General features: G+C 37.1%; 1 protein-coding gene across 1 annotated transcript; it reads right to left on the minus strand.

Moving 5' to 3' along the window:
* Window positions 1-11652: 11652 nt before the first annotated feature.
* Window positions 11653-13876, minus strand: LOC107748761 (transmembrane protein 74-like). The gene is made up of 2 exons (XM_016563700.1): window positions 13789-13876; window positions 11653-12628 (listed from the first exon to the last, which is right to left on the minus strand). The coding sequence occupies exon 2, from the start codon at window positions 12576-12578 to the stop codon at window positions 11727-11729; it is 852 nt and encodes a 283-aa protein (XP_016419186.1). The 5' UTR covers window positions 12579-12628; window positions 13789-13876; the 3' UTR covers window positions 11653-11726.
* Between the last annotated feature and the right edge of the window lie 394 nt (window positions 13877-14270).

Genomic DNA, 14270 nt, shown 5'->3' on the forward strand with positions numbered 1-14270 from the left:
CACCGAAGAGAACAGTGACCTGCTGCACCCCACCAAGCACTGTCAGCCAGTTGCAAAACTGAAATTACTCATACTTTATCAATAGATTGGTACTGGTTATTGTTTCTGTAAATCTCTAACAAATTCGTATGGGCGCTGCTTTCATCTTTGTGGAATTTTAATATCTTGTTTTGACGAAGGTAGGCTATAGAATATACTGTAGGCTATGCTAGTAGCCAACTGAGCCATTCATTTTATTCAGCAAATTATTATAGCCTACATTTGTTTAGTAATTTAAATATGTTTACAAAAGGGTATACCAAATTTAAAGAAATGGTCAACCTCTGACACATACATTTAATTTTCACAATAGCAAGCTTAGCAGGATGCATAACAGGATGGAAATAAAGAGCTAACGTAAGCATTGAGAATTAGCTTAAAGTGAGCAAAAAACAATTTTCCTGCAAGATACTGTAAGCAAAAACTAGATGACCTGTTTTTTCCTTTCCCAAAGGATTGTGGGGGGGCTGCTTGCAGTTTGGCCAGAAGATTTTGTCCTCCAACACTTTCTGTGTGAATATACCACTGACAGAAGATACAGGGTTTGCATGCACTAACATGACAAAATGTGCAACTTCGAATAAATTAAAATGATTTCCATTTGAAGATTGTAAGTGAGTTTAGTGTTTATCCATTATATGTTGAAATGCATTGCAGAAAGGATCCAAAAAGTATGGTTTCCATGGTAAATTTTGCAAAGGTTATGTCAAATCTTGATCCAAAAGTATACCTATTTTAATAAAGGAAGAAACAGATCAAGTGATCTGACTCTCAAGAAGAGAGTGACTCTCCTTATGATGGACATATCATCATTCTCAGTTCATTGGTTAATTTGTCATGGTCCTCGCTCTGTTAAATGCCACAGTACATCTTTTGATGTTTTTATCTAGCATTAAATTAAAATATGGCAAAACTTTAAAGAGCTGATTTCAAAGTCAATGTGTCTGAAGAAACAAAAAGGTTGAGTGAACACATGTAACACTCAATCTAGTGTGGCATATTAAAAAGAATTTCAGACAGGAGGTGATCTAACCAACTCTCTCCAAAGCCACTAGGCTGATGAAAAATATACTCAAGATAAGAGCACATTAATTATAAAATGAAAAGATACAATCTGTGGTTTATTTCCTATTAGAATATCATTAGTCCAGAGTGATAGTCTATTGGATGGTTTCTGTATTAGATATCCTTGCCTGGAAAATGGTCTTTGTTGCAGATTACAGGCTATTAATTGAGACAAATTAAAACATATTATGTGAAGATATTAATTTGTTCCCCAGTCTTTGCAGAGTAAACATGTCCTGTATGAGATTACACTATAGGTTATTAGTCATCACAATGAATATTTCAGCCCATGCCGAGTAATCTCATGATAGTCTTCAAGCCTATCGTGCAGAGATACACATTTATTGCAGTACTCCTACGTGCTGCGTGTGTGTTTGCTGCAATAAATCAGAATGACATGGATAAATCTTCTGTCACGACCCGACTAGTCTAGGGTTGGTACGGCCAATGAAGGCGTAACACTTCATTGAGGCCAGTTGGTTTTTTGATTCACATTAATTTGATTTAATGACAGAGGTTATTTTTAAACCAGTGGTTGTTGTTCTCAGGTAGCTTTGCTTTGCTCAGGATTAATTTTACACTGGGCAGTTATGACCCAACAAAATTGTAATTACGTAACAAAATTGTTTATTTCACAAAATTAAAACTTGAAAATGTATTATTATTATTATTATATTGTTGTTGTAGGTAAGTTGATTAATGAGATTATATTTGTCCATTTTAATACTGAAATAATAATAATAATCATCATCATCATCAATTACAAAATTAAAACTTGTAAAAACACAGAAAATTATCATTGTTGTTGAAGGTAAGTAGATTAATCTGATGATATTTGTCCATTTTAATAATGAAATAATAATAATAATCACAAAATTAAGACTGTTGCAAAAACACAAAAAAAAATATTATTGTTGATGTTATTATTATTATTATTATTATAGATAAGCTGATTAATCAGACAATATTTGTCTATTTTAAGATCATCAGCATCAGCCAACAACCAAGCATTTTAAAAATTATTTTTGTTTATTTATTTTTAAATTCATACTTTTTAATAATAAAATAATGAATAATAAAATAATAAAGTAAAAGAAAGTATTCTAACATAAAATAGTAAATAATTGTTCATTTTCATTTCATTACATGAAATTGTGATTTGTGTCATTATATTACATTTGAATTTATGTCATTATATTACAGTAGTAGTGGTGGTACTAGTAGGCCTCTAATATTTACAAATATTTAATATTCATTTAAATATCATTTCAGAGAGCCTAATTCAAATAATAATAATAATAATTTCAACATCAGCATCTGTCTTTCCCAGGCCTATAGTGTACATTTATATTCATTCATTCATTCATTCATTTGTGGCCCTGGAGCACAAAACCAGTCATAAGGGTAAATTTTTCGAATTTGAGATTTATACATTATCTGAAAGCTGAATAAATAAGCTTTCCAGAGATACAACTATTTGAAAATCTGGAATCTGAGGGTGCAAAAAAAATCTAAATACTGAGAAAATCGCCTTTAAAGTTGTCCAAATGAAGTTCTTAGTAATGCATATTACTAATCAAAAATTAAGTTTTAATATATTTATAGTAGGAAATTTACAAAATATCTTCATGGAACATGATTTTTACTTAATATCCTAATGTTTTTTGGCATAAAAGAAAAATCTATAATTTTGACCCATACAATGTATTTTTGGCTATTGCTACAAATATACCCCGGCGACTTAAGACTGGTTTTGTGGTCCAGGGTCACATTTATTTAAATATTTATTTATTAGATTTTTTTGGAGTAGTTTTTCATTCTTTGAATGGATAAATGATGGTGCACTGGGGACACTGAATTCAAGATATAATGAAACATTGTGATGTGGAACAGAAAGATATCCATGGTAACTCTTGGTAACTCATGGATCATCCATAGCCTTGATAACAGCAGAACATCAGACTCACTTTTAATCGTGCAGCATGAAAAGCATGAGGGGGCGGGTAATTTAGTATTCACAAATTATATGGCTATAAAGGGCTCATTTAGCAGAGAGAGCATGAGTGAGAATGGAGTGGAGACAGACTGATCTGCATTACAAAGGAGGTCAGGTTTAACTAACCTGTAACTGAGCTATACTAGATAGTCTCAGTGCTGCTCCACCTCATTAATCTCACTTCTGTTTCAAATCCATTGTGGGTATTTTTACACTGGTGATTTTATCACTGCTTCTCCATAGCACTTTCCACTATGCCTCATAAAAGCACAAGTTTGACAGATGGCTTCATTTTTTCTGGACAGCTTCAGGAGCAGGTTGAAGGTGCTCCATGGAAACCAAACCATGGAGGGGGTGCTGCTCGCCCAAGAGGTGTGGGCTTAAGATTTTGTCCTCCGGCACTTTCTGTGTTCTTGATGGGTATCACTGACAGAAGATCATCCTTAAGGGACAAATAAATAATCCATCCATGCATTTGGTTGCTAGAGTGAACCGACTCCTTGGGGAAAAGGGTTTGTCTGCATTGCTTGCAGATCTCAAAAGCCTAGTGGGTCATGTGAGTCATCAGCCAAAACAGAGCAGATATAGGGGTCTTTAAAAAGCGCCGACTCTCTGGCAGTGCAGTCTTTTAATCTAAATCAAAGGATACTGGGTGACATTTCTGATCGAGCATATTGCTATAAAAAGTGAAGGACGCTGAATTTGATTTAGTCTTGCTCTGGAGAAAAAGCAGAGATCTCTGTAACTAAAAATGTTTACTGGCCCCTTGCATCTGTGTTGTGCACATAACTGTATTTCTGCACAGCTAAAAGCGTAGAAATTTCCTTCAGCTGAATACTACTGACCTTAATCTCAGTAACCCCTTGATATCAGACACTTTCGTTCAACATAAAGGCTGAAAATAGCGATTTTTTTTACAATTGGAAACCTAGTATAAGTGTCAGTATAAAGCATTCTCTGTGTATGTTGGAGGTGGAACACCCTTACAAAAATTAACCATGGTTTTACTACAAATAAAACCAAAAAACCATGGTTACCACAAATTAGTCATGGTTTTGCTACACTAAACATAGATTAACCATGGTATTTGTAGTACGACTGTGTAGTCAATATGCCAAAAAAAAAAAAAAACATGGTTACTACACTTATACTATAATAAAACAATGGTTACTTTTCGTAAGGGCAGTAGTGTTTACGTTTCAGGGCTCCAGACAACTTAATGCACCAATAATTTAAATCTAGCCACAGTGGTCCGGTTTAGTATATTAAAAAAGCATGTTCGGAGTCTGCGCTGCTTTTTTTCTGCATGCAACACGCAACAATACATGGCACGAGACAAGGTGTCTGATTTGCGAAACGAATGACTCTTAAGAACCGGTTCTTTTACATGAATCAGTCACACTGCATGCCAAATTGCGGGAGACATTCCTAAGTTTACATTTTAGATGTATTATATGTTGAATAGGGTTAGGGTTAACCCTGACTGTTGTTTTTTTTTGTTTTGTTTTTTTAAAAGATGCTGCAGCATGTGTTATTGCAGTCATATTGTTTACATATATGTACATTATATAGAAAGTCTGCAGCTAAGGCTACGTTCATACTGTCAACTGCATTTACTTATAGGTATGGGTCCCAAAATGTCCTGTTCACACAGCAGCTTGTAATAGAGGCTCAAATGCGACCCTGGACCACAAAACCAGTCATAAGGGTCAATTTTTCAAAATTGAGAAGTTTTGTGGTCCAGGGTCACAAATATTCCATATGAATATGCAGCTGAAGTCAAGTCTGTATTCTATTGTGACTATCACCTGTAACCATAGCGACGGTGACTAAAGTAATATCAAAGATGACAATGTCCAAAACTACAAAGTCTTATTACATTTGACATGACGAAAGTTCAATTGAGGCGTGATTTCATCTGTCAAATCTTAATTAACCAAAGACAGCTTTTATAGCTCAGTAAAGAGTGGAGCATTTGAGTCACACACAGACCACAAAACTGTCTGGACTCGAGTAGTTGTGGTGAAGGACAGATGACACACAGCTCATATCTGCGTCTCTGTAAGTTATCAAAACTATGTACACTAGATGCGTATGTGCAATGCAGAGCAGCTATCTTGCACTTTGTGACATGACAGACCATTGGTTGTCGAGTATGGTTCTGTTCACACAGTGCAGGTTTTGTGAGTTCTGAAAATATACAGATGAAAGTTCAATCATAGAATGCGGTTGTCACACACCCATTAATAACCGAAATGTGTGAAGGCAACTGTAGTAATGACTCAAATACAGGACTAACAACTGTATTCTGGTGCTGTAAATGTGGCAAAATGTGCATTTGAAACGCAGTAGAATTTGCATGAGCTTGAGTTTCCTCAAAGACTATAGAATACCCAAGAAGTGTCACTCCTATATTTTTGAATGGAGAAAAATGAAACACTCAATATGGCTGCTCTATCGAATGAAGCCCCGCCTTCTGAGCAAAAGAGCCAATCGCTAATCGGTAAAGTCAGCGCATCACTGCAGCTGGCGTTAGAAGTCTCGGTTGCTATAAAAACAGTAGCGTTCCGAGACGTGTGCTAAGGACCGCGCATGCGCACTGGCTGGTCTAGCCTGAAAAATACGCTTTTTTTAAACGCTATTTGAGCAAAATAAACAACATTTATGATACAGTTGTTGTCAGATTTCATTGGTGATCTCAAATATGAAATTTAATCGTAAGCTTGGCGAATAGTTTTGGAGAATTTGATGTTTCCCCATTCAAAGATATAGGAGCTGCACTTGCATGCCCGAGATGCATTTCAAAGATGGCTGCCGAGTGACATGACTTGCCTTAAAGAGACTTTGGTTTCCTGTCCCCTACATTTGCATTCGTATAAATGGAACTCAATGGAATGAAAAGTCTAGTGTGAACGCTCATCTAAAGCCTATTCACACCAAGGACATTAACCATAAAGATAACTATAAAGATATAGTTCTAAAAATCATTCTCAATAGGCCTATTAAAGAATAGCACACCAGGGGTGCGTTTCCCAAAAGCATCGTTAGCTAACTATGGTCGTAAGTTCCATTGAACTCTATTGGTAATGACGGAACTTGCGGCCATAGTTGCTTTTGGGAAACGCACCCCAGAATAGTCCACACCACAGCTATAACGATAAAGGCGCAGAGAAACAATGTCATTGGAATCACTTTCACAGTGATTTTTTCCAGCTGATCAACAATAAAAACAGACTATATTGTCCGTTGGTATGAACGCTAATATTATCTTTATAGTTATCGTTCTTGGTGTGAACGGGCCTTTAGTGGTTTAAATCTGGCTTACTCAGGAGGCGTTTACATGACACCATTTTCAAATAAACTGGAACACTTTTAAATATTTTGGCTGTGCATTTACATGACAACAACGATTAAGGGGCCTGAAGACACAAATGTTTGAAAATGGGTTTCAAAGTGCTGTGTTTCTCGCGTAGTGTTTCTTTACAAAGTGACATCGCAAAAGGAAAAACTTTTCCGCTTTCCGTACATAATTGTAATGTAAACATAGTCAGTGAATTGTGTAGAGTCACGTCAAAAGCCAATAGAACCAGTCTTAATCTACATTGGATGTGGCACAGCACTATGCTTCAAGCTGCCGACAATAAATGATAAATGGATGTCCCGTTCTTTTTCTGACGTAGCTACTCCATGAGCTTGCACAACTTCCAACGGATTTGGAACATTGTGAACTGAAAACAGCTACTGTGACACATACTTTAGGTTCAGGGGACTTGCTGAGTTGTTTTTGTTATGACAGTGTGTAATAATAGACAATGTTATTCAAAAGAAACATGAAATTAATTATAGCCTTCATTTGACTTATTTGTCTTTCTACTAACATTTATTTCTTATCATACCTAAATATCTTTTATAGTATTGTGAAACCCAGCAATGTGTCAGGAAAGACAGGTCATAAACACTCTGGTGTTTAAGACTTTCAGTACCTGTGCTCTGAGCACTTAAAAAACTAGATCAATACAGAATGGAAACTTATCATCTTCTTGCCTCCGGCCTTATTGACAAAGCCTGAGATGAACCTAGCATGAAGCATAATAGCAGCATAAATCAAAAGAAAGTAAGTAAAGCTTTCCCACAGCGAGATTAATCTCACTTTGCTCTCAGTGTTAAATTATGCATCTCGCAGAATTATGGGGTGCAGGTTATGAAGTTCCCCTTCTGATGCAAACATCCACCCACATGCTCCGCTTTTGAAACTCCCAACATGATAATGTCATGAGTCAGCGCTTTTCATTCACCGCATAAAAGAGAATGATTTGCACATATTGTCTAACAGTTCACCTGGCCTGTTCATAAAAAGCCAAAAAGACCTCACTGTCTCCAATATTGTGCGCCATCCATCACTGTCTAGAGTCCATATGCACATTAATGAGTTCTCCAAAGCAATTCCTCACTTTCATTCAGTCTCTGGTAAACCGTAGAAGCAGTTTCAGGGGGGAAAACATCATTTACGCCACTAGCACTGTTTCGTAATGGATGGAAAACAACAACCAGAACTTGTTTTCTTTGAGGCTTTAAATTAGAAACACAAAGTTAGACTACGTTAACTCAGCAGCAAACCTCGGCAGTATTGACTTCATAATTGATGTTACACATATTCAAACCTCAGCAGGGTTCTTTCCTTAACAACAAGGGAAACTTGGTTTCTATGGATATGTGCCCTTAACAGGAGAGGAGAGAGAGAAAGGGACACTGCTGTGTGGGCGATGCAAACATGATTCCAGCTGGCTCTCATTAACTCACCGACCAATCATTGCAGATCCATATGTATACTGTGTAACGACAGGCACAGGAAGTCAACAAGGTGAGCCGTTCACTGTTGGTGAAACAGACACAAAAATGCTCGCAGGATTTTCGCAGGAAGTTCAACTTGAATTTGAATAGTTGAAAAGTACTTGCTCTGACATACTTTTTCTTTTCACAGAAAGAAAGTGATGTGGCTTCGCTTTTTGCATCGTTGATGTCTTTTGTAAGGTACGTTTCTTTTGTTTAAGCATCACCTGACACCCCCAACTCCACTTTTTCTGTGCTGGCATGTGAAAAGTGCCACATCTCTCATGGGACTCATTACCCGAAGAATACGGTTAAAGAAATGATTCTGGAAAGGTTGTTGCTCAGCGCCCCTAACATCTTCACCATCTAAGTATGAAAATAGTATTGGCAGAACTGAAAAGAAAAGCTCAATTTTTATTGACTCGTGACCCACTGTTACGGAGTTCTGGCATCAATAGTGGAGAATCGTTACAATTAAAGCACCTCACAATTGCACAAATGGGATATTATTATTCTAACTGGCTTAGACATGTTATTGGTCGTAATTAGTATTATTAAATATAATTTACTCATTATTGCTCATAATTAATCAAAACTTCTGTCCCTAAGTAATGTGTAGAATCAAGCGCTTCTGTTTTTCCAAGTGAATAAACTGGTAGTTTTCACCTGCAGGAAAATAAATCAATTTAAATAAAAATTTTAAAAATCATACAAATCTTGAGGGTGGATTTTTATGAATTGGGAAGCAATTCCTGCATGGCAGTGTGCTAAAAGCCACTCAAAACCATAAAAATCTTTATTATTATAATGCTGAACTTCTGCAAAACTCTCTACCGCAGTAGGTCACAGTAATACATCATCAACAAGGCACAGTGAGGGTCCCAGAAATTATCTATAGAGCACTGTGTTTTTTCCCCAAGGTGCCTTTATTTCCGCCACCTAATTTGAGAAACTGCCGCTGACGTTGCTGTGTCATAAATTCAGATCTCATTGAAATAAGCACGCCTGCTACATTACTATGCAACCAACTTTCTGTTTCCTGTAGCCTTGTGACTAAGGCTGCTGACTACATTCTTTGGTCTCCCTGATACACAATGAGCTTCCGAATTAAAGCGATGAATGATGAACTACTGCCTTTTCACCGGAGATCCTTCGCTTCATGGGCGCTGACTTTTTGTACATTTTATCTTTACTGTTGCTATGCAACAAACTCTAGGTAACAAGAGTAATTTTGTTGAACAGGCCAGAAAACAGCACGAACAGTGAGGAATGTCCAAATGATGAATAATTAGACCAAGCAGTAAAGAAAACAGCAGAATGGATGAGCTGACGGACGGGTCACTCACGTGACATATAACTGGCAATTCCATCTGTATCTCACACAGTCTGGACTGGATTTGATTTTAATGCCATCTTTTCACTCTTTATCTGAAGAATAGAGCGATATGATATGTTAGGATGTCACTGCGCCACAGGCAATTTATGATATGGCACAGCTAGGAGTTGTATTGTGTGTATGTGCACACAATGACCATATCTTTGTCCCTCGCGACGATGTCCACACCCACTCCCTGACCCATACTGACCCTTTAATCAATTTAGCCCCATTTCCTGATGCCAGCGGCCCTAAGTGATTGAGTTATTATACAGAGTGCTGTTAGAGAGTATTAGACAGAGGAAAAAAAGAAACAAAGAGAGATGGAGACAGCCAGAGAATGAGAAATGGCATATAAATCAGTTCTTATTTCAGTAGACGTGGTCATGCATTGTTGACATTTCATTAATTGCCATCCACACCGCTGTGTGCAACCTAAAAATTCATGACATATAAAAACATATGCATCTTCCTCTCCAAAACCCCCCTCTATCAGTCTTCACCCATATCAAAAGCATAATTCTGAGTTTGTTTTACGGTGAACCATTAAGCTTTATTAAAACCACAGGTGATGTTAGAAGCATGCAGATTTAATAGCTGCAATTTTCTACAAGCATTTGTTGAATCGTCTAACGATACCCTTAAGTAAGTGTTCTCATGCAAACAGACACTCGGGGGCTGTTAAAACACTCGTGTGTGTGCTGTCATGAAGAAATGGAATGAAAAGAACACTGGTGTCAGGAATCTTTGCTGCAGTGCTGGTGTATAGTGAGGGATAATCTGATCCGGCCCTCGGTAAGCGTTTACGGACCGCACTCCTCAGCAGAAGCACCAGCAGAGCCTACTGCTTGCTCAAAGCCTCATGGGCACATTTTTTTCCTTGACCTGCAACCTGAGGCTTATATGCCTAGATTTTGCTTTGTTGTTAAAATACTGTGATCATTTAGTCATCTTTGTTGTTCCAAACCAAAGAACCTTTCAGTTCTTAAAAGAACCATTTTTCCACTATAAAGAATAAAAAAAGGTTCTATTAATGCCAATGAAGCACCTTTACTTTTAAGCGTACTCTGCAGAACACAAAAGAAGTAATTAATATATTTTAATCAAAAACTTCTAATTTTCTATCCATTCAGTGTTTTTCATTTGGACCCAATTGACTTCTATTGTATTCACAAAAACAGTTTTTCAAAATATTCTTTTGCAGACGGAATAAAGTCATGTAACTTTTGGAATAAGTAAATAATCTTCGGTTTTTATTTTTGGGTGAACTATTTCTTTAACAATGTGATTTTAACCTTGTGGAATTGGTTTGTCGTCCGACTTAAATATTAGCCTGTTTCAGGTTAATTCTCTTTACTTGTTTCTGACAGCTTGTGCTTTGGGGGATGAGAACCTACACCATGCTTTTATGTGCCTTTTGCTGCGGTCTGCATTCTGGATTCTGTTCTTTCGGGTCATTACGTGTTATGATGTGTGACTCTAATGGGGTTAGTTGCTATTGGGAAGGAGAAACATGGAGCAGTCATTTCCCATGAGACTCCTCTAGTACGCGGGCACAATGATGAGAGAGAAAGAGAGAGAGACATCTGCTCACACATTTCCTACATCCCATGTGCATTAAAAGCACAGATATTCTCTAAATAAACTAAGCTCACAAAATTTAGTTCAGACCTCCCTGGTGCGCATTCACGTTACCTGTGCTGTTGCAAAGCTGTTTATCGTGTGTATTTTTATGCAAATGTGAATGCAAATATATAGATTTAAAAGGCTTCAGAGGCATTGGAATAAATCTCTGTCCCACCTGATTAGAAAGAGGTTTTCATACAATGACTGATGATTAAGTCAGCTATCAGACATAGACTGCCAAGCCAAGCCAAAAAAAAAAAAAGAAGAAGGAAAAAGCCTTTTTCTTTTCCAATGTGAAGACTGGCTAAATAGGACACAATTGTACATTTGGCAAGTTAGTCGAATGATCCTATGATAGTTTTTTTACATACTCAAAAAAACTGAGGCTTATATAACTGCACTTGTAAAGCATGCTGTATATTTACATGAACATATGTTTTGGAAAAATGCACAAACTCACACAAATATATGTTTTACATAAACAGGACTCAAGTCCATGTTGGTATGTTACATTTTGTCCATTAAATGCAATGCAAAAAGTGTAGAATTTTATCCTGATTGGATCCTCAAAATTAATTTTGTTGTTATGACCCATTGTAGTCAAGTTTATTCGACTCAAATTTAGTTGTAATTTAGTAGTTTAAAGGTAAATTTAGATGCTATTAAATTAACAATATTGTTTTTTAAGTATTACAAACTGTGTTTTACAGTGTGTCATCCTAGATCACAGTATAACAAAGCTGTTTTGATCATGTTTTCATATGGAGATAACAAGTCAAGATGCTGATCTCAGCTTCAACTTAAGACTTCAACAGGACCTTCATCTTCATCAAGGGACAAAAGCGAAGGAGCTCCGGTCGGGCTCGCGCCACTTCTAAGTTTCACAGAGCCGTAGAGTCTGGCTTGGTGCTTGGAGTAAGCAAATGCTTGTCTCCTGATCATCTCCCCTTTATACATGGAGATCATCAACAGGGTTGACAGTACCACACCACCGAGTGTGAGGAGACACAGCCCTGCAATCACACACCTGTCCAGGTGAGCACCCACCCGGGCGTTCTCTCTCTCCAACCGCTCCATCTCCCGGGCAGAAACGGTATCGGGATTCACCTTGACATCACGTGGGACCGTGTAGGAGATGACAACCAAGGAAATCCCAGTAACTAAAAAGGTAACAGCACCTATAAATCCATAATCCACTGACTTTTCCGATGAATCCACCATGAAATCGTCAACTGACAGCAGGGAGCATTCTGGGCCTCCTTCTTGGAGATCTTTGGAAGAATTCCAACTGAAGTTGTCATAGTTGGTCTCCTCTGCTAACAACTGACTGTCTTTATGGTCAGTAAAGTCAGCCACACCAGGAAAAGCTGTTTCAAACTGCTCATCGTAACATACCTCAACTTCTTCATCAAATCCCCAATCATTTAGTTTGCAGAGTCGTCCAATTGGAGTCACTGTCCATGGTTCTGAAAGCCTGTTCGCCTCATTAACATTCTCCTCCAGATACGCCTGGCAGCACTCTTCATTGGAAAGGGCCCTTTCATCTGCACACACTGAGTGATGACTTTGCTGGTGTTTTAGGGACCAGTCAAGGTGATCGGTCTGGACAGCGTCTTGACCACAAAAGAGGACTTTAAGATCAGCCATTTGAACTTCTATTCATATGTTCATCTCATAGCATGCTGGCTATAGCATCCCTGCAGTATGACGAGGAAGACAATAATATATAACAGGCAATAAAACCATTTCATTTTAAATACAACAGAAAATATTAAATACAACACAAATATTTTGAGGGAAAGGAATTTATGTCAGTGTAATTTGTCAAAATGTTAATGGCAAAACTGGTATCAACAGAACTACCGGGTTCTATTGTTTACTTTAATATATAACATCCATAGCAGAGAGAGGGCGAGAGAGAGAGAGAGAGAGAGAGAGAGAGAGAGAGAGAGAGAGAGAGAGAAAAACTGAAGCAATATATCATACAGGAGCCTTTTTTCAATTAAAATTTTATTTGTAATTTTTAAATTTTTTTACAATTTCTTTATTGTTGTAGACTAGTTGAATAAAAGATTTTCTTCGAAATCTTTATCAGAAATATATATACAGTTCTATATTGATATCTCTATCAATTGTATATATGCATATATATATATATATATAGAGAGAGAGAGAGAGAGAGAGATATGTAATGTCTGACCATGGGAAAGGGTTGCAACACGTTTCAGTGTACTTATATTGGATGGACAAAGATGACACAATGTATAGGTTATATTTAGCACAACTGTCAATTGTAGTAACTAACACACACTGTCTGTTATGTTTTATGCGTTTCTATAATACATTTATGCACGATATTTAAAATGTCCATATACAGTCCATATAATTACAATTCACCCTGGTAACGACAGCAATGATTATACTTGACATTTACATTGTTTACAAATAAGTTATACATTTCTAAACTACTTTAATGTGAAGCAGGCAAATAATGTGTGATAATATTATATAAAAAAAATTCACAATATTTAAGTAGGAAAAATATTTTCAGTTAAAGGGTGAATACTTACTTTTTATGTTTTTAGTATTTAGTGTCATACATCGTTTTCACGACCGAAATGTTCCTAAAAGTGCGTTTTAACCAATCAACCTACTTGTAATATTTCATCTCAAGAGCTAAACGACGCGTAAACATCAGCACCGAACAGAATAGTGAAGCGTTTCCTGCTTAACAATCTCAAAAAAAAAGTAGTCAGCATGAAAGCACTCGGGAAAAGATGTTACCTGTGTTATGTCTCATCTATTTTACCATCTTTTTTGTCACATTAAACTCACAGAAAATAAAGTCATCGCCTACCTTCTCCAAGCAGCGCCTCGCTGGCATTCCTGCAGGGCTCGCGCTGCGTTAATTAAGCGAAGCTCGTCCTGTTCTACCCGCGCGCCGCGCTCAGGTCGCCTCAATGCTCCGTGAGTCTCTAAGACAAGCTGCACAGACGAGGAGAGGAGAGAGTAGGGAAGAGGGGGAGGTTTACTACTGTCGTGGGGGAAATAAAATCTGATCAAACACTTTCATGCTGTTCTCCTCGTGAAATTTATGTCTGTGACGCACCCTATACGGATTGTATGCCCAAGCTGTGTCCTAAATTAATTATCCCAAAAATGAACATCATTAAAACATTCTTGAAAATACAATTTAGGAAACATCCGATGACGCCAATCCGCTGAAATGATTCTTTGATTGCTTTTTCATAATACAATGTAACAATACACTATGAAATCTTTTATACTGAATAATTTTGTTTGTTTGTTTGGTTTATTTTTGAATAGAATAGAGTTAGA

Source organism: Sinocyclocheilus rhinocerous, unplaced genomic scaffold (genome assembly GCF_001515625.1).
Source record: "Sinocyclocheilus rhinocerous isolate Xijiao unplaced genomic scaffold, SAMN03320098_v1.1 scaffold499, whole genome shotgun sequence".
NCBI classification, from domain to species: Eukaryota; Metazoa; Chordata; class Actinopteri; order Cypriniformes; family Cyprinidae; genus Sinocyclocheilus; species Sinocyclocheilus rhinocerous.